The following is a 23,162-nucleotide window of genomic DNA, read 5'->3' on the forward strand; positions in this document are numbered from 1 at the left end:
CTTCGGCGGCATAATGCTAGGACTGCTTTCCGCCCCTCCAGACTCTGAAAAGCCAAACTCTTCTGTGGCATTAGTGTAATTTAGTAAAAGCCCCGGCGGAGCTCCGCTCTAAAGCAGCCATTTCGGTCAGTGATGTCACTTCCTCTTCAGTTCTTTATATTTATTCTCCTCAGTTCTTTATATTTATTTTATATACTCTAACACACAGCAAACCTGCCCACAGGGGAGCAAAAAGATCTTTGCTGAAGTCTGGAAACCCTCTTTGAACTCCAACATGCCATGGCTAATTAATCAGCTGGAAGAAGCAATCTCAACAGTTTTAGTCAAACAAACAAAATAAGAAAAATAAAGGTGATCAGGGGGCAATATTCCACTTTTATCTTTATATACAAAGAGTTTAACTCTCTATATAATCTTGTTCTGTATGTTCCAATATATCTCATTGTTTTATTCACCTAAATACTAGACTTATTTCTACAGCCTCATATTCAGCTGCAGTTGACACCATTTAAAGTCAAGGGCCAGCCCTAATGCTAAAATTTATGTTTATATTCAGCAGTACTATCTATATGTTTTCTGTGAGCCACCAAGGACTGTAGAAAATGCAGATAGTACATCTTTTCAATAAATAAATATATGTTTAAGCAACGAGTGTGCCAGTAAGTATCTATTTCATTTAGGTTTGCTATTTGGCAGACCTAAATTAAACAGATCTATTTAGTGACTGAAAATTGCCCCAAAGTTTTAAGTGGTGGCTATGCATTCACTCCTCCTGAATGCTGGCCCTTTATTATATGTATAAAATTGAGATGATTACTGAGTTGCATGGCCCAATTTTACCTGTATAACTGAAAATATATAGATAAGTGAATTATACATTTGCCACCTGCCGGCAAACGCATCACTCAAGTTCAATACTGGCCTCATCTATGTGGCTATATTCAGTATGTGACCCTTGCTGCTTTCTTTTACAAAATACAAAGACGTATACTGGAGTGGTGAAATCCTCACCTGTTCCATGGCATATGATGAGCTAAAGACACTACTACTGCTGCTGGAGCTTCCTGAAGAATCGGCAGAACTGCCCGAGGGTGTTCCACTCCCTGAGGTCTTCACTGTAAGCACTTGGTCATCAGAGAAACCCAACTGGTGAAGCAGCTTCTGGTCTTTATTAACTGTCAGCTGCAACAATTTGTTCATCAATTAATTCAGGAAGCAAAACTTACACCACCAAATCACCCACCCCAAAAAAGGCAGCTGGGTGTCTCATTGCTACCTACCAAGCTATCATTTGCAAATATCTGTATATTATCCACAGGACTGTTCAATTGCTTTGATATCTTCCATCTGATGCTTCCAACAGTCTCATTGCTATGAGCCTGCAAGAGAGAAAGAGCTTGAAATTATGATGATTTAAACCTGTAATCATGATTTGACTAGACCAATGAAAGTGTATGTAATATTACACAAAGTTCTCCATAATGATAGCAAGAACAGAAAAAACACAGCTAAAAGTTCAAAAAGGGAACAGATCAGGAAATATTTCTTCAGATAAAGACTGGTGAATGTAGGTAAAGGCATTCCAGTAGATGTGATGGTCATAAAAACAGTAACAAATTCAATAAAACAACACACACAAAGGGATGCTTTAGTTATCAAGTGAGAGAGAACCAGAAATCTATGCTATTAGACCACCAATGACTGGAAGATATACCGGGGGGGGGGGGGGGGGGGGGGAAGGAATGAGGGACTGTTTCCATCTGGGGATCGTACCACCCAGTTTCAGAACAGACAGATTGGTGATTTTAGCCGCACATTCAGTTTTGATCGCCCTCTAACTTGGCTGGTGAGTGTTGATTTTCACTGGAGACCACTTAAGCTCAATAAATCTAGATGTTCAAATGTATCTGAGCTTTAAGCTAAAGCCCTACTGGTTATGTTAAGCTGAAAATTCTCCTAAAGATAATCAGCTAACAATGAGCCAAATATCTTAGCAGGCTTTTGAATCTCTCTCTCTCTCTGTCTCATTTCTTCCTGAAATAATAAAAACTGCAGGCAACTTGTTATGGAGTAACTTGATCCATTTGTGACTGGTTTCCAAGAATTAAACTCCCTTCATCAGATCAATTCAAAGGATAATCAAATAACAAACATGTATCTAGCTACTCAAAAGAAAGGCCTTGGATTTAAAATTTACTTTGCCTTTGAAGCTTTGTAAATTTATTGTATGGTACTAAAGCTATGTTGAATTTTGCAGCTAAATAGGAGGTACATCTCTCTCTCTTTTTTTTTTTTTTTTTAGACAAAAGATTTTGTCTAGAAACAGGATCTCCCATTTAAGCCCTCCCCTGCATTTCTCTCTCTCTCCTGCAAATGCCCAATATTCGTGAATTTCACATTTGAAGATGTTATTTCAGTTATCTACACTCTGCAATGAGAACAAATGTGGGTTTACACTTGACACCCAAATTCCAAATTCAAGTACCTTACACAGGACATACACAGACGTACCTCTACAGTGAAGGTGTCTTTGGTAGACTCATAGGTGACATTAAGGGTTAAAAGATGTCCATGGAAGGAAGACCCATGAGGTAGAATAGTACGAGGAACAGAATAAAGATCCTTAAAACAAAATACAACAGGGACCATGAATAACACATTGCCTTCAAGAAGGTCTCTTAGGGTCCTTTTACTAGGATGTAGTAACAGATTTAGTGCACGCTAATGATTAGTGTGTGCTAAATCCAACAGAATGCCTTAGTAAAAGGACCCCTTAATTAGCAAGGTTTATGGAACAAAAATTTTTTTTATTTCAACAGGAGGAGGAGAGTTTCACAGAATCTATATTTTAAAAAATGTGATGGAAAGAACTTTAAAAACAGCTTGTTATTAGATCTGGCAGTTTCCTCTTGCTCAAGGAGATCCTAGGGTAAGATTCTGGTACCTTTATTCATTATCTGCAAGTACCCAGGGGTTTCCCTTTGCTTTTTCAGATTCTTGAGCCTGCAAATACATACAATGTACCTACAGCTACAGATACTGTGTGCTACTGTGTTAGTACTTATTATTAGTGACTAAGTTCCACTGAGTGTTTTTATATAAACCACTTAGTTCAATCATTTACTTGTACTGTGTAGTGGTATATAAGAATCTGAATAAACATAACATGGACCTACAGTAAAATAGCACACACTATTACAGTAGTGCAAATTAGTAATTCTAGTTGTGAATTTGGTCATTGCTACAGCAGTGCAGAACCAAGGACCATACATGAGCTAGAAACATCTAAAAAAACAGGAGGAAACAACAATCAAAACTTCCAACACCACTAGACAAGTGACCAATAAGAAGCAAAAGGTAGTGGTGGTTGGAGATTCACTTCTGGAATGGCCTCCCGGTGGAGGTCGTGGAGACAAGGACTGTCAGAATTTAAGGAAGCGTGGGACAGGCACGTGGGATCCATTAGGAAAAAAAAGAGTTAGCGGTTACGGAGGATGGGCCATTTGACCTTTATCTGCCGTCATGTTTCTATGAGGGACCCTGATATGGGTAAAAAGTGGGACGTTTGACCACGGAAGGACCAATTCTGGAGACAATATCTTTAAAAACTTCTTTATTGGTGAAAAGACTCGACACAAGTGTTGTGTTTCGGCCAACAGGCCTGCATCAGGAGTCGTTATGACGTAGCAAATATAAATCTGATATGCCTGAAACGCAATTGGTCCGTGTGGCGGACCAAATGTGATATGATTGGCAGTATGGCAAATGTGGTCTTGAGAAAGACCTTTCGTTATGAAGCTTGTCCGTAGCGGGTCACTAGGATTGGTCCTTCCGTGGTCAAACATCCCACTTTTTACCCATATCTGTGTCTTCCCGTGGGGCGTTCGAGTTCTCCGCTTGATTGCGGATTTTCTTTGAACATATACTCTATGAGGGACCCTGAAATCACAGAGCTTGAACTGAGCCACTAGGTGTCATCCTTAAGTTATCACCATGATTCCCTCCACATCAGGTTATCTTGTTTTGCATCCACAACACCCCAGCCCCTCTAGGAAGGGTGGAAGATTTGGCTTGGGCATCTTTCAAAAAGTACAGTACTGCCACTAATCTTGGACCTGAGGAACTCCCAAGTGGCAAGTTTTGCCATCCTCCACCAGAACTTCTCAATGATCTGCTAAAACAACAGGCTGCTCCAGAGGAGTATAGTGCTGGATAACTCCATGGCAAAAAATCACCTGCGGCCTGCTACCCTGCAGTTTTATCTTTCAAATAACAAAAATCCATTACTTTTTAAATAACCTTTATAGCTTTTCTCACCACATCTATCTTTTCACAACAGAACCAGCAAGACACTCTCTGCTTTCCAATTCTCAAGCTTCCTCAATGAAAGACAGTGGGTTGGAAGTACAGAATGACACAGGGACAAAGTTTGTCCCCATCCCCGCGGGCTCTGTCTCCGTCCCTGTCCTGTCCCTGCAGGCTCTGTCTCCATTCCCACCCTGTCCCTGTCTTCATCTGTAAAAGCTTCAAATGCCTACGATTTTATATTTAAATCTTTTTATTTAAGTATAAAAAGAAACCATATGCTGTGCAACTGTTTATAAATCACAAATAGAAAACAATAATAACGAGCAACTATAATAACCCCCCCCCCCACCCTTCCAACCCCAACAATAGCCGACTTATACTACCCCAAGGAATCCTAATCCACTCTGTTAAAATATCCAGGGGTACAAAATACAACCGGTTCTATATGCCCTAGCAGGGGGGACATATGCCCAAGGAAGCACTGCTATGATTTTTTAATCTGTGGATGAACAAGTCATCAACATCTCAGGATTCAGTCTAGCTCTCCTGTCTTTCACAGTCCTTCCTGCAATAGAAGATGTCTTCTTAGAAGATGTGCCGGTAGCAGGAATGTACAGGATCTCCCATGCAAACTTTGATAGTTGTGGCCAGCATGTTTGCTTGTTTTTCCAAAAAATCAAAATATCATTTTCTGCATCACTCAAACATAAACAGTCCAGTTCATTAACAGGCTTCAAAGTAGAAAATGACATGAGGACAAAGTTTGACCCTGTCCCCATCCCCACCCCGTCCCCGTGGGATCTGCCCCCATCCCTGCGGGTTCCGTCTGTCCCTGTCCCCATAGTTAAACGTCCCCCTGTCATTCTCTAGTTGGAAGCATGCCAAGTCGCTGCTCAACATGCAGCACAATCTGAATATTTAAGCTATTGTACACAGAAATTGATCACATGTAGCAGAGCAAACTAGGAATTTTCTGAAAACAATTTCTGTTACATTATAATCTGTAACAAGGAGTAAATTACAGCATGAATTATAGAAGCCGTCTTTCAGGAAAAAAAACTCACCTCTATAGTGATCACATAACGCTCTGCAAGCAGCAGCAGCCGCTCTATTACTACTAGCTTGGTAGACCTAGAAATTTTAGTAAAAATAATTTTAATTTTAAAGGATGTGTTTTTCCAATGAATTGCACATTTAAAAAAAAACTTTTATCCTTCAGTTTCTTCCCATTCCTTTGTACCTTCTAGGTTAATCAAAACTAGGGATAGGATTTGACAACTTGAATCTTAACTTATCACTATTCGAAGATGTTTCCCTATTTTATCTCTCTTCCCAACCAGGACCCCTCTAGAATCCTACAATCATGAATGCTTAAAACATTTCACTTTATGTCACCATTCTGCAATAACAATTCAAAAAAATGTTAATCAAGGACACTAAGGGCCCCTTTTACCAAACTGTGATAAAAGGGGGCCTGCAGTGGCACCGGTGCGTGTTTTTGATGCATGCTGAAGCCGTCTTTTACCATAGCAGGTAAAAGGCAGGGTTAAAAAAAAAAAAAAAAAAAAGGTCATGCGGTAAGTGAACCACTTGCTACGCGGCCATTTCGGGGGGGTGGGGGGGGGGGAGCCCTTATCGCCACTTATTTAGGTGATGTCCCGCACTAACCGGCGGTACAAAAATACAAAATATTTTCTGAAGAAGAAAACAGCCTTAAAAGTTTTTGAGCACGTTACCCCTGATGAAGCCTCGTGTGAAACAGGTTCCCGTTGGAAAATGTAGACAGAATGAGATAAGTATGCCGATTTTATCACCTTTAGATGTATTACTACTATAATAAAAAATAAATGAAAAAACTGGGTTTCAAATAGTGATGAGTAAAGGATTGGAGAGGTTTTTTTGGCCAGTAATTGAGTTTATGTCTGCAGGGTGCTGTATGGAAATTTTGTGTACTGCAGACTTTTGAGGCCTTTTTCCTTCTCCTTTTTTCTTCAATTGTGATCTTCCTTAAATTGTGATTTTCCCCAATTTAAAAGTGTATTGTTTTTGAGCACTTAAGAAGGCGTAATCGAAAGGGACGCCCAAGTTTTGCTGAGGATGTCCTCGCAAAACTTCCACATCCAGGCGTATTTTCGAAACAAGATGGACGTCCATCTTTCGTTTCGATAATACAGTCGGGGACGGCCAAATCTTGAAATTTAGATCGTCCTTAGAGATGGTTGTCCCTAGACTTGGTCATTTCTGATTTTCGGCGATAATGGAAAACAAGGACGCCCATCTCAGAAACGACTAAATGCAAGCCCTTTGGTTGTGGGAGGAGCCAGCATTCGTAGTGCACTGGTCTCCCTGATATGCCAGGACACCAACTGGGCACCCTAGGGGGCACTGCAGTGGCCTTCATAAATTGCTGCCAGGTACATAGCTCCCTTACCTTGTGTGCTGAGCCCCCCCCAAAACCCCCAAACACCCACTACCCACAAATGTACACCACTACCATAGCCTTTATGGGTGAAGGGGGGCACCTACATGTGGGTACAGTGGGTTTCTGGTGGGTTTTGGAGGTCTCACATTTACCACCACAAGTGTAACAGGTAGAGGGGGGATGGGCTTGGGTCTGCCTGCCTGAAGTGCACTGCACCCATTAAAACTGCTCCAGGGACCTGTATACTGCTGCGATGGACCTGAGTATGACATTTGAGCTGGCATAGAGGCTGGCAATCAATACTTTGAAAGATATTTTTTGAGGGTGGGAGGGGGTTAGTGACCACTGGGGGACTAAGGGGAGGTCATCCTCGATTCTCTCCGGTGGTCATCTGGTCAGTGCCTTGGTCATAAGAAAAACAGGACCAGGTAAAGTCGTCCAAGTGCTCATCAGGGACGCCCTTTCTTTTTTCCATTATGGGTCGAGGACGCCCATGTGTTAGGCATGCCCAAGTCCCACCTTCGCTACACCTCTGACACGCCCCCATGAACTTTGGCCGTCCCTACAATGGAAAGCAGTTGGGGATGCCCAAAATCGGCTTTCGATAATACCGATTTGGATGACCCTGTGAGAAGGATGCCCATCTTCCGATTTGTGTCGAAAGACGGGCGTCCTTCTCTTTCGAAAATAAGCCTGTTAGTGTTCTTGATGTTCCATATTTTTTGAATTGTTATATCAGTATTTTTGTGGACAAACCTTTTCTGGAATTAAATGTTCTTATTCCTTTTGGATTAACCATTCTGCAATGACACATTCCCTTCCTAGGCCTGGCTGAGGCTGGGAGTAAAGACGTAGCCCAGATCCTTCTGCAGGGCAAGTGCACAGCAATGCTAATGAGCTGATACTACAGATATAAATTCTTGTTAAATCTACAAGATCTCTTAAAATATGGTTCTTAGTTTAGAGCGTGTTCCTTTATTATGTTCAGATGTTAACTGTTCTTTAGCTTTTCCTTCTCCTACTTCGTAAGTGAAAACTGACAGTTATTTTTCTACCAGGACACGCAGGAACGCAAAGCTCTTCCCACTGATTTAAGATGCAGTTCTACATATTCATTACCTTATCTGCATGTTAAAACTCTCATTTAAACATTTCTGAAGCGTGATAATGCAATAAAACAATATAAATATAAAATACAAATTAAAAAAAAATTCAAATACAATATAAAACGTAATCACATTAAAAAATAAAATGATCAAATATTAAATAAAAATGCCATAAAATATTGATTTGTTTCTTAAGTTTAGCAATCAAAATTTCATTTAATATCTGATTATTTTAAGTGACTGTATTTGCAGCAGCATTATAAGCAGTTATGACAGCTAGTATTTGATGATGACCTGTGCACTAACTGTCCTCTACCCCTGTTAGGCTTACTCTCTGCCCCTTTTTTCAATATAGACACCACAGAAAGGTTATCCGTGGGTTTGCACTAGCATTTAATGCTTGGTAAAAACCCACACTACCTGCTTAATGCAACTTAAGGACCTGTTTATAAAGGCCGTGTTAGCATTTTTAATGCGCCTACAATTAGTGCACATGCTAACCGTGTAGGCGCCTATAGGGATATTGTAGGTGCGTAGACGGTTAACATGCGTTAAAAAAGGTTACGCGCCTATAACATGGCTTAGTAATGTCCCTAAGTTTGTATTTGAGGTAGTGGAGGGTCCGGCAACTTGCCTAACATCACAAGGAGCCACAGTGGGATTTGATCCCTGGATTCCTTGGTTCTTAGCCTACAGCACTACTAGGCTACTCCTTCACATCAACCAAAGAAAGTGATTTTATTTTTTGACTAGTCTAGATTTATCAAAACAAATGAAAAACTGAGCTTTTGTTTTTACTGGTGGAAAGATGTGACTGCATTGACAGGTAAGGTAAAAAGCCAGTTGAAAAATGGAAGATCAATGCAGGGCACCTGGGGAGGGCAGAGATGCTGAAGTTGCTGGGCTCAGCTGCATCCCCTGCAAGGCAATCTCAGGGTCTCTTACCAAAACACGCTAGCGACTTCTGGCGCAGTAATGCCGAAAAAGCCCATTCATTTTGAATGGGCTTCATCAGCACTGCCTCATGGGAATTGCTAGCGCAGTTTGGTAAAAGAGGCTCTCAGTGTTTCTAGCTTTCTGTGCGTCTTATCTTTAGCTCCAATAAGCACTAGAGGGACAATAAAATGAGCGTTCCGAATTGACAATATCCGATTTGTGTGACTAGACAAGCGCATTACTGTAAAGGAAAAAAAAAAAAACCCAAACCAAAAACACACTATGGAACCCATAATGGCATCAATTACCCAATGACACAAATGGTTTCTATCAAAATTCTTTTTTGACATCACTACACTTAAAGCTAGTAGCTGTGCCCCAGTTCTAAATGCCACAGATGCATCCTTTAGAAGTGACTGCTGTCTACCCTTATTCCAGTCAATACCTACCTGTATGGAGACTGAACCGATGTTGCTACGGTAGGCATAGCCGTGGCTGTAAGCATTTTTGTTGCCCTTGTAACAGCATGTGTCAGTGTGGGGCCTCCAAGTGCTGAGCTGGCTGCCTACAAAGTAAGGAATAACACAGATGCTAATTATTTCTTTACCATTATGCTTTAACACTAGTAGTAATTCTGCTTTGAAACAGGCGGTATTACATACAGTTTACATCAAGGTCAAGGAAATATTATGGGAAGGGTAGATGCATACAGTGTCTTCTTGGAAGAGATGCTTGTGAAATCACGTGTAGCATTGCTTATGTAAGAGTGTGTGTGTGTGTTCAAAATGATTGCTACGTCCACGAATGAGAAACTGCCAAACTAAGCCGTGTGCAGACCCTGCTGACACAACTCAATGGCTAAGGTAGAATGCTTGTTCCAGGTTTATAGTGGATGCCTGCAGCTGTCCCTGGAGACCTCCCAGCCCAATACTGGTTGCACTTCCCCCGAAAACAGATGCCCTCAACGATGTGAGATGCCTGGCCCCTGTGCTCTTTGAAAGGCAGCCACAGACTGCTCATCTATTTGCAGCCTGCTTCTGGAACCACCATCTACATGGACACCTACTCCTAATTTCAGCCCACTCACTGCTCCAAGAGCCCTAAATCAGCCCTCCCCCCCCCATCATGGAAGGAGGATTGAAAGTTGCCCTCATCTCGCAACATCTCCTCCTTCTTTGTTTTTGCTGAGGGGACAAACCATCCAATGTACTGGGAGCACCAGTGTGCATCTGTGTTGGGGGGGGGGCCTTGAGATGGGGACCCATGAAGGACCACACTCACCACCTCAGGAGCCCCAGAGTCAAGTCCACTGATTAAAGTCCTGTCTGAGAGGCCCCAGGGCTTGGTCCTTTGGCGAGTAAGCCCTCCAAAACCACAATCTGGGTAAAGGTTCATAGACCAATTCCTTAGAGCGTCCTCAGCCAGAGGATTTGACCATGAGGCAACAGGCTGTAGACTGCACCCTGGGAGTCAGGCCCCCCCAAAATACAACACTATCTTACCACTCCAAACCATCTCCTAGAGACAGAGAAACACTGACAAGTTACAAGGCTGCAAAATATCTTATATGTTTCTTCACTGAAATGTCACTGTTTTCTGCCTCTATCTGCTAGTCAGGGGATACAAGATTCTTGTCTAGACTGGTCTGGCAGAAAAAGGCACCACAGAAAGGGAACGATCCCTATGATCCACTGGGTAGAGGCGAAGGACCTGGATTTTTCCAGGCATCCCCAAAGAGTGAAGCTGCACATGGCAGGATCCTGGATACCCCTCCTTGACTCACCAGACTCAACCTGCTAATCATTTCTCCAACTAGGCCCAGGAGTAAATTCACCAAAGCAAGAACTCAGCTGCACAGTATGCCTGTCACCATCTTCTGAAGACAGAATACTGAAGAGAAACTAGCAGCATGGTGCCCTGTATAGGGGAGGGCTCAAATTTGTTCTGTTAGCACCTGGTGCTTGAGGGACATCATCCATTTCTTCTGGATTGGTCTGGCAGATAAGGAAACTATTGTTTTTGAAGTGTATTGTTACATGAAAGCTTCACTGGGTTGCTTAAATGTGTACTGTACTGACACTGCATTATGCTAGTACTATGTTTTAATTTGCCTATTTCCAAGTCTACATCGCTATGCTTAATGCATACTATGCTGACACGCATTCCCAGTACATAGTTATATAGCTGAGTATAATCTATTTAGGAAGGACAGTGCAGGAAGGTGGTAGTACTAGAGGACATGAATTGAGGTTGAAGGGGGGCAGAGTCTGGAGTAATGTCAGGAAGCATTTTTTCACGAAAAGGGTGGTAGATACGTGGAATGCCCTCCTGCGGGTGGTGATGGAAAACGGTAATGGAATTCAAACATGCTTGGGATAAACACAAAGGAATCCTGTTTTGAAGAAATGGATCTACAGAACCTTAACAGAGATTGAGTGGCAACACCAATAATTGGGATGCAAAACCGGTGCTGGGCAGACTTCTACGATCTACGCCCTGATCGTAATTGGATATGGAAAATTCAAGAACAGTGCTGGGAAGACTTTTATGGTCTGTGTCCCAAGAAAGGCAAGGAAAAAAATCAAACTTGGGTATATACATATATGTAACATGAGTTTATCTTGTTGGGCAGACTGGATGGACCATACAGGTCTTTATCTGCCGTCATTTACTATGTTACTATGACATGGTAGGAAAAAAGGGTGGAGCTGTTGCATAATATGTTAAGAATAATATTAAAGTGACAGAACTGCAGGACATATGGGGTAAGGAAGAAGCGCTGTGGGACAAATTGGCAAAAAGGAAATGAAAATGTATTTGCATTGGTGTAATATACAGGCCACCTTCACAATCAGAAGAAATGGACACAGACTTAATTGAAGACATCCACAATATAGCTAGGAAAAGGGAAGTACTACTGATAGGTGATTTTAATATGCTGGACGTTGACTGGAGTTGTCCCTGCTGTGGTGTTATCTAGAAGCAAAGGTATCTTGGATTCTCTACAGGAAGAATTGTTTCAGAAGCGGGTAATGGAACCGACGATGGATGGAGCTATTCTAGATCTGGTACTTACAAACAGGGAAAACATTTCTGATGTTACGGTGGAAGATCATTTGGCATCTAGTGATCACTGAACGGTATGGTTCAATATTAAAACAAAGGAGGAGAGGGCTTACTTGAGATTGCAGGTCCTAGATTAAAAAAAAAACACAAAAAACTAACTTTGCAGAGATGGGGGAATTTCTCACAGAAGAGTTGATTGGATAGGAGCAGCTGAAGAAAGTAGAACAGCAGTGGGGAAAAACTGAAAGGAACTATTTTAAAGGCGATGAACCTTTATGCTAGAAAATTCCATAAAAGAAAGAGAAGACATGATCCCTGCACCCCAAAATTTCAGATCTGGCCCAGAGTTATCCTGTGATACCACACAAAAGTCACACACTTCTCAATTCATTATGACGGCAATGCCCTTGCAAGAAGACAATTATTCTATTATAGCATCACTGCCTTCACAAGACTGCATTGCTGCACCATCATTATATCCAGAACACAATCTGCAGTACTTTCATCGTCAATCACAAACACAACTGTCACAAGTAATTTTCACCCACCTTAAGTGTCCCTAGAATGGCACATCAACTCTTGCAACAAAAAAGTTTGCACTTACCTCTAACCTTGTATAGCAATCCGCAATAAACTTCTTGTGCAACGAGACTGAATCCTGAAAGTTTAAGTAAGAGTTAAGTCAGTGGGGTAGCCAGAAAAGTCTGTCCTAAATGGCAGTGCCAACAAACTCAGTATCTCATTCAACTGGAGTGAAAATCTACCTTTCTTAGTCTTGGATTCAAATTAATGTAGCTATAGTTTATGATCAGCTGAATGGCTTCATTGGCAATTTCTTCATCTGGCGACTCCACTGCAATTTTCCAGATAAAATCCATGCCGATCAATTCTAATTTTTCTACATGCTGTGAGGAGAGAGAGAGAGAGAGAGAAATGTATTAGTGTACCAATGGTCCTCAATCCAGACCTTCGGAATCCAACCAGAAAAGGTTCCAGGACATCCATATTAAACATGCATGAGATATAACCGCATGCACTGGCTGCCTCTGTTGTATGAAAAAGTTTAGAAACCATTGTTAAACTGCATGTTTAATCTCCAAGCAAACAGAAGCTGACACAACCTGCACATGGTGCAAAGTTCAACTAGACATCTTTTATGAAATTAATAGAAAACTATTATTTGATCATTTTAAGAGTAGAAACAAACCAAATAGAAAGGTGCCTAAAATTTTTGCCATATTCACTTTTTAATCATTTCTACTTTAAAAAACAAAACAAAAAAAAAGTTGTTAGGAAGTGGCTAAGATGGCAGCCTGACTCTGTGCAGCTATTGGAGCTCTCTCATTTTGTTGCCGTTTTTCTCTGAACTTACCTTTCTCTGGATGCAATCTCACACACCAAGAGAAAGGATGTAGTCAGGACACTTCCTCCAGCTGGTCTGATGGTCACCTGTGTAGCAAACACTGACCCGATATGCTGTCTGGACCCCATCCAAGTGCCGGAGGCTACCCTGCAGTGCTATCAAGTGAAGGAGCATTCGATACTTTGGGGCTCAATGTCACTTTTTCACCTCCAGAATGCAACCTGTTGCCATGCACTTCGACCCCTGGTTGCAGGGGAGGCTCAACCCGAACCGGAAGAGAAGGATCAGGAAGCATCAGTCGGAGGCACTGAAGCCAAGGAAATTGGGGGTATGTAGAACAATGCAGGAGCTCAGGCTGGGCTTGTGTCCCAGGGAACATAAGAACAGCCATACTGGGTCAGACCTATGGTTCATCTAGCCCAGTACCCTGCTTCCAACAGTGGCCAATCCAGGTCACAAGTACCTGGCAGAAACCCAATTAATAGTAATATTCCATCCTTCTAATCTCAGGGCAAGCAGTAGCTTCCCCCATGTCCATGGTTCATCTAGCCCAGTACCCTGCTTCCAACAGTGGCCAATCCAGGTCACAAGCACCGGGCCGAAACCAAATTAATAGTAATATTCCATCCTACTAATCTCAGGGCAAGCATGTCCATCTTAACAACAGGCTATGGACTTTTCCTCCAGGAACTTGTCCAAACCTTTTTTAACCCCAGATACACTAACCGTTGTTTCCACATCCTCCAACAGTGAGTTCCAGAACTTAACTATTCTTTGAGTGAAAAAATATTTCCTCCTATTTGTTTTAAAAGTATTTCCATGCAATTTCATTGAGTGTCTCTGGGACTTTGTACTTTTTGAAAGAGTGAAAAACAGATTCACTTCTACTCAGGATTTTATAGACCTCAAACATACCCCACCTTAGCTGTCTCTTTTCCAACCTGAGGAGCACCCATGGCTGTGTCATTGGAGAGCATTTTTGGCTCATGGCACCCTTAGTGTCTGAGCAATTTTTCGTGGCACCCCCTCCCCCCCCCGCCACACAGGTCTCAACCCCTGCCCCACATCATGTCCAATATTTCTCCCTCTCTCCCCCATGTACCATCTCCCCCCCCCCCCAACCCATGCTCCCTTGTAATCCATTTTTTACCTTGTTCCTGGGGAGAGGAGGATGAAGAAGAGCCCGGACCTGAGCACAGGAGGGAGGCAACATAACGTCCTGCAGCCCCGTCCTCCCTCCCTGACAGCTGAGTAGTGAGCAGCCAGGGTACCGGGGCGGGAGCAGGTCTCCAAACTTCCTATCGGCATCGGCAGCAATGTGTAAGCACTGACTTCAGCCTGCCATGAAAGCCTTCTTTGTACAGTCACTTCCTGTTCCCGCGTAGGTGGGATGGAGTACAAAGATGGCTTTGGGGGAAGGCCAAAGGCAGCTCTTACATCACTGCCGGAAGCCTGCAGCGAGCGAGCGGGTGGGTGGTGGAGAGAGGAAAGTAAACGATACCGCACCAATTGTTATTCCAGCACTCGGAGTGTAAACTCCCAAGTGTCCCGCAGCACCCCTGTGAGTTCACCGCAGCGCACTGGGGTTCTGCGGCGTAGTTTGGGAAACATTGCTTCAGTCAATGCCTGGATGAAGCTAAACTTGCTTCTCTCAGGTTTTCTTTTCATAGCAATTTTAAGATGTTTTTGTTTTTTTTAACACATTTTAACTGCAGATGAAATAAACCATCTAAGAATGCTGTCCAGTCATTTCTGCCAGCCACCAAACATATAAAATTGGAGGAAGAATCTTAAAAGTGGAATATCACTGCAAATTCATGTCAGAAATGACCTAGTTGATATTCAAAACGGTTTACTACTACTACTAACTAGCATTTCTAAAGCGCTACTAGGGTTACGCAGCGCTGTACAATTTAAACATAGAAGGACAGTCCCTGCTCAAAGAGCTTACAATCTAAAGGACAAGAGAACAATCTAAAGACAAGTGAACAATCTAGAGGACGAGTGAACAGTTAATCTGATAGGGTGGATAGATTGGAGGACGAGTGAACAGTTAATCTGATAGGGTGGATAGATTGGGCCATTTCATATTTCTAGAGCGGTTAGGCGCCGAAGGCAGCATTGAAAAGGTGAGTTTTAAGCAGAGATTTGAAGATGGGTAGGGAGGGGGCATGGCGTATGGGTAAAGGAAGATTGGTCCAGGCATAGGGTGAGGCAAGGCAGAATGAGCGGAGCCTGGAGTTGGCAGTAGTGGAGAAGGGTACTGAGAGAAGGGCTTTGTCCTGTGAGCGGAGGTTGCGGGCGGGAACATAGGGGGAGATGAGGGTGGAGAGGTTTAACTGGCCAGAAACAGCCAATGACAGGTTAAATTGCTTATTCAGGGCTATCTGCTAATTTTCAGCAGCAATTGCTGCTAAAAATGAGCGGTTAATGCCCAAGTGAAAGACAGCTATTTCGGGGGCATTCAAGGAGTGGAGCTGGCACTTGGACGATTAAGTGTCAATATTCAGCATTTAAACAGCCAGGGAAACTGTATAAAACACAGTCCTATCTTTAAGTGGCAACTCATGGCCGCTTAAATTCTGAATATCGAGTTGAGCGGTCATGTGTTAGCAGGTGCTGCATAAACTAGATATTCAATGCCAAAGCCTGGACATGGCTCGGCACCGAATATCTAGGAATGCCAGCAGTGATTATCAAAACGCTACCGCTGGCTGAATATTTACCCCGGTATTCTTCATTACTATTTCATTTCTCCGCGGTAAATGAATGGAGGGTAAGTGAATGGAATGTACAATGATGACTACGTTAAATTCAATAAGAAGTTTGCTAGAGTTATCTTTTGCAGATGCCCCATAAAAGTTTAACTGAAATAAGATAAAAACTTACCAACTGCATGCCTTGTCGCTTTAACCGATGGTCACACAGATTAACATTCTCAAAAAACGTCTTAAACAAATTGAAGCCTGGAAATCAGGAAACAAATATCACAAATAGATTACTGCACAGAAAGACTGTTCTTTTAATTAATAAGTTGTTTGTGTCAAAGTACATTCTCAAGCTATCATCATTATGGACTGAGCTGCAGTACAGCTGATGGTACTGAGTTGTTTTTCTGTGCAGTTTTAATGCAACGATGTCACTGGGAGAATTTCAAAAGCATGTTTTTCTGCACTATAATGCAATTTTACAACCATATGGAATAGTCTGTAAATAGAGAAATATATATGGAAAAAAAAAGACTTAAGAGTTTTAAAACAAATATATTGCATGTTAAAAAGACTTTCTGGTCAAAATTTACTCCTCACGTTTCAAAACTGCTTTAGGATGAAGACGCAGGGTGCTTTCGGAAGTAAAAATCCAGTGCGACTTGGTGTTCTCCGAGGACAGTAGGCCGCTTATTCTCACATATGGGTGACATCAACCGACAGAGCCCTGGTGTGGACGCTACATCGCTAGCACTAGATAAAGTTCTAGTAGTGTGCCACCAAGCAGGCGCTGGTGGCCTTCCTGCCCGATGCTCGAGCTCAGGTCTCTCAGTCAGGTAAAAAACAGAGTACAATCCAGGGGCGTATCTGCTATGGGGCCACAGGGGCCTGGCCCCCGTAGATTTGCCCCTGGACCCCCCTACCGATGACCCTCTCAACCCCCCTCCTCCCGCCATCACTCCACCGTCGCGCCTCACCTCCCTTTGCTGTCGGGGGACCCCAACCCCCGCCAGCCAAAGTCTCCTTCCTTCCTTCCTTCCTTTGTTTGAGTTTGGTTTCTGATGTCCTGCATGCACTTACAACATGCAGGACGTCAGACTCACAGAAACACTGTTTCTACGAGTCTGACGTCCTGCACGTTGTATGTGCGTGCAGGACGTCAGAAACCAAACCCAAACGAAGGAAGGAAGGAGACTTTGGCTGGCGGGGGTTGGGGTCCCCCGCCAGCAAAGGGTAATGAGGCGCAACGGCGGAGTGAGGGAGGGGGGATTCAAAGTAGTTGGAGCCAGGTGGTGGTGTCATCGTTGGGCGGGCGGGTGGTGGTGTCGTTGTCTTCGGTGGGGGGGGGGGGGGGGGGGGGTTAAAGAAGACACCGGCTCTGTACAGCTAGTAGGACTGGATGCGAGCAAGCATCGAGGCCTGAAAAGTTTTCCTCTCAAGCAAGTCTAAGATTCTTGCATCCCACCCCGGGGGAGCCAGGGCATGAGACTGAGAGCTCTCAGCTCATTTGAGAGTGAATTCTGCTACCAAAAAGTTGTGAGGCAACTGGGCCCGATCGAATCCGGGAGCCTTCTAGACATGATACTGTGTATTCACCTTCTTGGGCACTAACTGAACTGGGAGGGGAGATTCCCAGTGCCTCATCAGTACATCCTTAAGGATAGAGTGCAATGGCACAGTGACCTCTTCCTTAGGAGGAGACATAGCCCAAGACAGATAACATCTCTGCCCTGGGCTCCTCCTCCGTTTCCAACTTAAATGGGATTGCTGCAGCCATCTCTCTGACAAAACCAGTAAAAGAGAGCGCCTATGGAGATTTTCATCTCTCTTGAGGAGGTGAGGGATCAGATGGGATACCATATGTGGATCCTCGTCTGATACCCATCAGAGGTTTCATTCAGACTCCCCTTCCTCTTGAGAATCAGCACATTGAGTCTGTACTGGCATCGACCTAGTGGAATGACATCCATGCTCTGAGACGTACCAAGACACAGCCCTTCTCTCAGACTCTTGGGAAGATTCCTCTCCTGTTAGAAGAGGTACTGCCTGCTCAGGCCTCGGCTCTAACACCCTGCGAGGTGCCGGTGTCGATGTTCTGGGCACCTGCATTGGTGGAGACTCTGAGAGGGTGCAAGCAACCTCGATGTCAAAGCAGGATCTCCCTGAAGCAACTGCGCCAGCTCTTCTCAAAGCATGCTCCAGAACTGCTCACCAAGGGCAGGCATTGGCAAAGGCATGGTAGCTGGGACGGAGGCAGCCTGCGAAGTTATCGGTACCGAACTGGTGACGGGGACCTAGCCACTCGATGACTGGTGCACCAGCACCTCTTCAAAGGATGGGGAATGCTCCTTTTGATGCCGGCGCTTCTCGTGTATTGAAGAGTCTCGTTGAGGACCAATGCTTATGCTTCCTGGGCTTCCCCCAATGCATAGAGCATCGATCCACTGGTGCTAAAGAGGACGCCGCCGAATCTGAGTGTCTCCTTGGTGTCTGGTCCAATGTTGACCGGTCCTGGGGTCTGCTAACTGTGCTCATGTTGAGGAAGGTGGATACTCACTCGATCCCAGTGTATTCCCAATGGTTACCGGTATCCGAGCAGCCATGGAGGTCAATGGTGCTGGTGCCGAAGACGATGGGTGGCCTTCGAAGAGCCAAGAAGCTTCTCCTGTTGAGCCAATTGCACTCTGTGTCCTGGCTTGCATATGAAACAGAGGGGTCATGATATAGCCCAAAGCACCCAATGCACCAGTTGTGCAGGTCAGTGAGTGAAATAACCCGGCAACATTTAGCGCACCAGTTGAAGCCACTGGGAGCTATCTGGGATATTAAAAAAAAAAAAAAGAATATCAGCTACATTAAACTCCTCAATCTTGAACAATTAAAAAATGAGAGCATTCAAACTGAGGCTGGAGATGTGGCCTAACCGTGCAGCCAGTCGCAAAAAATAAAGGAAACATACACAAAAAAAAAGCGTCATAAACACCCCATCCCACACACTCCAAAAAACTGGAGAAAAATAGGAAGAAGAGAAAACAGAAGAAATAAATTTTAAAAAAGAAGATTACCCACAAGGGAAGGCACTTGTGATAGCAAAAAAAAGTTTTGAAAAGCACAGCTTGAGGAAAAGACTACATGGTGTCTTCTCATTTCCTTGGAAAAAAAAAAAAAAAAAAAGAGACGGAGGGACCTGCGCTCGAGTGACGGGTGGGAAGGCACCAGTACATGCGTGGTGGGATGCTTCTAGAACTTTCTCTAGTGCTAGAGATTCAGTGTACGCACCAGGGTGCCATCTGATGAGTTACTTACATGTGAGAATAATGTGGCTTGCTTGTCCTTGGAGGAAACTACCGTGTTTCCCCGAAAATAAGACACTGTCTTATATTAATTTTTGCCCCCCAAAATGCGCTAGGTCTTATTTTCAGGGGCTGTCTTATTTTTCGGGGAAACATCGGGGTTGGCCTGCTCCCCCCCCCCCCCCCCCCCCGCCCTCCGTCGCTCCCGGAACTAACCTTAAACACCTCCTTTCACCTTCGCAGCAAACAGCAGCAGGGCAGGCCACTCCTTCCTTCCGTGTCCCGCCCTCGCCTGACGTAATGTCCGCAAAGGCGGGGCACGGAAGGAAGGAGAGATCTGCCCTGCTGCTGTTTGCTGCGAAGGTGAAAGGAGGCGTTTAAGGTTCCGGGAGCGACGGAGGGTGGGTGGAGGGGGGGGGGGGCCCGGCGACCTCTGGTGGGGGGGGCAGCCCGGGGGCGGCCTTGTCCGGCTCTCGGCGGCCCTGCTTTCAAACAAAAATTTGCTAGGTCTTACTTTCGGGGAGGCCTTATATCTACCAATTCAGGAAAACCTCTACTAGGTCTTATTTTCGGGGGATGTCTTACTTTTGGGGAATCAGGGTAGTTACAGTTTTACCAAGATAAAGCACTGGGGGCGGGAGAGGACAGAAATAGTAAAGATAAAAGCATCATAAGGTTTGGTCTTTATATGTAGAAGTGGTGCACCTACTCTATGTGCTGCTGGGGCCATTAATATTCTACTGTGAATTGACAGTATAAAATGCTAGTAAGTGTGTGTGTACTGGAGGAGAGCTGCAAGTATTGCAAGTTTGAAGTAAAACATTTTGAGTTTAGAACCGACTGTCCTCTTAGCACAGATTACCCACTTTCATGTAATGGGATTGCCTCATGCTTTTCATACCATTCATTGTAATTTCATAGGACTCCAGTTTGAGAATTTTCTCTTTAAAAAGCTGCTGTTGTACATCGCTCTCAAGGTCATGTTGCCCTTTTGTGAACCACTCAAAGCACATCTGCCATTTATAAGGGAAAAAAAAACAGCATTAGTTGTTAACCTGTTTGATACCAACTTAAAGTTTCTCACATTGATTCCAAAATAATTTTTTCTGCTCTGTGATCCTAATAAATGGGTGTATATGAAGGGCCGCAGACTAGTCCATGAACGTCTCTCTGCCAAGGTGGTTCCCTAAAAGGATTGTGAAACAGAGAAAATTTTTATAGTGGAGGACTGGAAAAGTGTTCATGGGCCTGATTTATTGAAGTAGGTACTTTAGAAGCTCTATTCGTGATTTATATATGTGAATACTGGCATACACACATCTGTTGAATAAACATAAAAAAGCAGAGTTTAGAAAGCCGGAATCTACATGTGTGACTGTCTTTCGTGTAATAATGGAGTTCTTTTGTTATTTTAATTTCAGGTTTATTTTAATTTTGTTTTAATTAAATATTTGAATTTGGTCTGTAAACCGCTCAGATCTGAAAAGGTGGGCGGTATATCATGTTTTAAATAAAAATAACTGGGTGCCCACACGTGCGCCCCCCCTTGTGCACATAAAGCTTACTACTCAGAAAAGGTAGGAGTACTTGGCATGGCACATAAATGCAAGGGGCGTAACATGGATGTAGCATGGGTAGCCAATGGGTGGGCTACCTCTTATGTGCATAACTCACATATTACTAAGTTATGTGCATTCCTGCCAGATTTATGCCATCACAGTTACGTCAGGTCTATGGCTGTTGTAACTGCGGATGTTAACTGTTAGGTGCACCGATATCACGTTATGATAGCATTCTGTTATGGAATCTGGGTGCCTCAAAGTGACTAAATGGAGGCACCCAGTTAAAGAACAGCCTCCACAACATCTAAGCATCAGCACTTAAATACCTATGTGCCGATACTTAGATGTGTATGTTGACACGTTGCCTCTGTTGATACTGTAGACATTGTCCATTGCAACTAGGACACTGTTGCTGCACATAGCCAGCACAAACATGTCCATTTAAGTACCTAAGTACATAAGTAGTGCCATACTGGGAAAGACCAAAGGTCCATCTAGCCCAGCATCCTGTCACCGACAGTGGCCAATCCAGGTCAAGGGCACCTGGCACGCTCCCCAAACGTAAAAACATTCCAGACAAGTTATACCTAAAAATGAGGAATTTTTCCAGTCCATTTAATAGCGGTCTATGGACTTGTCCTTTAGGAATCTATCTAACCCCTTTTTAAACTCCGTCAAGCTAACCGCCCATACCACGTTCTCCGGCAATGAATTCCAGAGTCTAATTACACGTTGGGTGAAGAAACATTTTCTCCGATTCGTTTTAAATTTACCACACTGTAGCTTCAACTCATGCCCTCTAGTCCTAGTATTTTTGGATAGCGTGAACAGTCGCTTCACATCCACCCGATCCATTCCACTCATTATTTTATACACTTCTATCATATCTCCCCTCAGCCGTCTCTTCTCCAAGCTGAAAAGCCCTAGCCTTCTCAGCCTCTCTTCATAGGAAAGTCGTCCCATCCCCACTATCATTTTCGTCGCCCTTCGCTGTACCTTTTCCAATTCTACTATATCTTTTTTGAGATACGGAGACCAGTACTGAACACAATACTCCAGGTGCGGTCGCACCATGGAGCGATACAACGGCATTATAACATCCGCACACCTTGCATGGATTTTAGAAAAGGTTCAACGCTGGTAGAGGCTTTTCTAAAACACTACTGGAATCTGACACATTCCTACCTGGATGTCTCAATTTTGATTTCTACATTCTTTCTGCCATTGTGACTTAAGTATGAAACTAGTGGATCAGCATTTCGGAAAAAGCTCAGAGGCTTTTTATTGCTCTGACTAAATGATGCATCTGTAATATGTTTGACTTTTCCTTTGTGTATTTTGTTTGTTGCTTATTTTATGGAAATTTTTATTGTAATTCACCTTGGATAAGGGCGGACTAGAAAAAATAATAAATCTAAATCTTTCTAAAATCTGCCTTTGAAGGTTTTTCCCTGTAGAACAGGCTTCCCAAACCTATCTGGGTGAGCCCACAGTCAGTTGGGTTTTCAGGATATTCTTAAGAAACACGCACAAGGTGAATTTACACACCCTGGGTCTCCTATATTTGAAAATGAATTTTATGCATATTCACCGAGGAAATCCTAAAATCCGACTGCCTGGGGAATTGCCACAATTTTGGGAAACTCTGCTATAAGAAAGAATGGGGAAAAGGCATTATTAAGTCAGGCCTTGTGACCCATGTATACAGCTGAAGGGGCCTTCCGTCAGTACAATGACGAACCACAAAGTGAATGATACATACCTGTAGCAGGTGTTCTCCGAGGACAGCAGGCTGATTGTTCTCACGACTGGGTGACGTCCGCGGCAGCCCCCACCAACCGGAAAAAAGCTTCGCGGGACGGTCGGCACGCAGGGCACGCCCACCGCGCATGCACGGCCGTCTTCCCGCCCGTGCGCGACCGCTCCCGCCAGTTGAATGACTAGCAAAAGATGAAACACACAACTCCAAAGGGGAGGAGGGAGGGTAGGTGAGAACAATCAGCCTGCTGTCCTCGGAGAACACCTGCTACAGGTATGTATCATTCACTTTCTCCGAGGACAAGCAGGCTGCTTGTTCTCACGACTGGGGTATCCCTAGCTCTCAGGCTCACTCAAAACAAGAACCCAGGTCAATTGAACCTCGCAACGGCGAGGGTATAACAGAAATTGACCTACGAAGAACAACTAACTGAGAGTGCAGCCTGACCAGAATAAATTCGGGTCCTGGAGGGTGGAGTTGGATTTACACCCCAAACAGATTCTGCAGCACCGACTGCCCGAACCGACTGTCGCGTCGGGTATCCTGCTGGAGGCAGTAATGTGATGTGAATGTGTGGACAGAAGACCACGTCGCAGCCTTGCAAATCTCTTCAATAGTGGCTGACTTCAAGTGGGCCAC

At 43.8% G+C, this 23,162-nt stretch overlaps 1 protein-coding gene across 1 annotated transcript in view; it reads right to left on the bottom strand.

Moving 5' to 3' along the window:
- The window catches only part of USP24 (ubiquitin specific peptidase 24), a 357,333-nt gene that overhangs the window by 158,071 nt on the left and 176,100 nt on the right, over window positions 1-23,162 (bottom strand). The window contains 9 exon segments of the mRNA XM_030207144.1: window positions 1,012-1,182; window positions 1,281-1,379; window positions 2,512-2,622; window positions 5,373-5,439; window positions 9,222-9,337; window positions 12,443-12,496; window positions 12,603-12,743; window positions 16,091-16,167; window positions 20,104-20,215. Coding sequence (XP_030063004.1) covers window positions 1,012-1,182; window positions 1,281-1,379; window positions 2,512-2,622; window positions 5,373-5,439; window positions 9,222-9,337; window positions 12,443-12,496; window positions 12,603-12,743; window positions 16,091-16,167; window positions 20,104-20,215 — 948 coding nt within the window.

Source organism: Microcaecilia unicolor, chromosome 6 (assembly GCF_901765095.1).
Source record: "Microcaecilia unicolor chromosome 6, aMicUni1.1, whole genome shotgun sequence".
In the NCBI taxonomy this organism is placed as follows: Eukaryota; Metazoa; Chordata; class Amphibia; order Gymnophiona; family Siphonopidae; genus Microcaecilia; species Microcaecilia unicolor.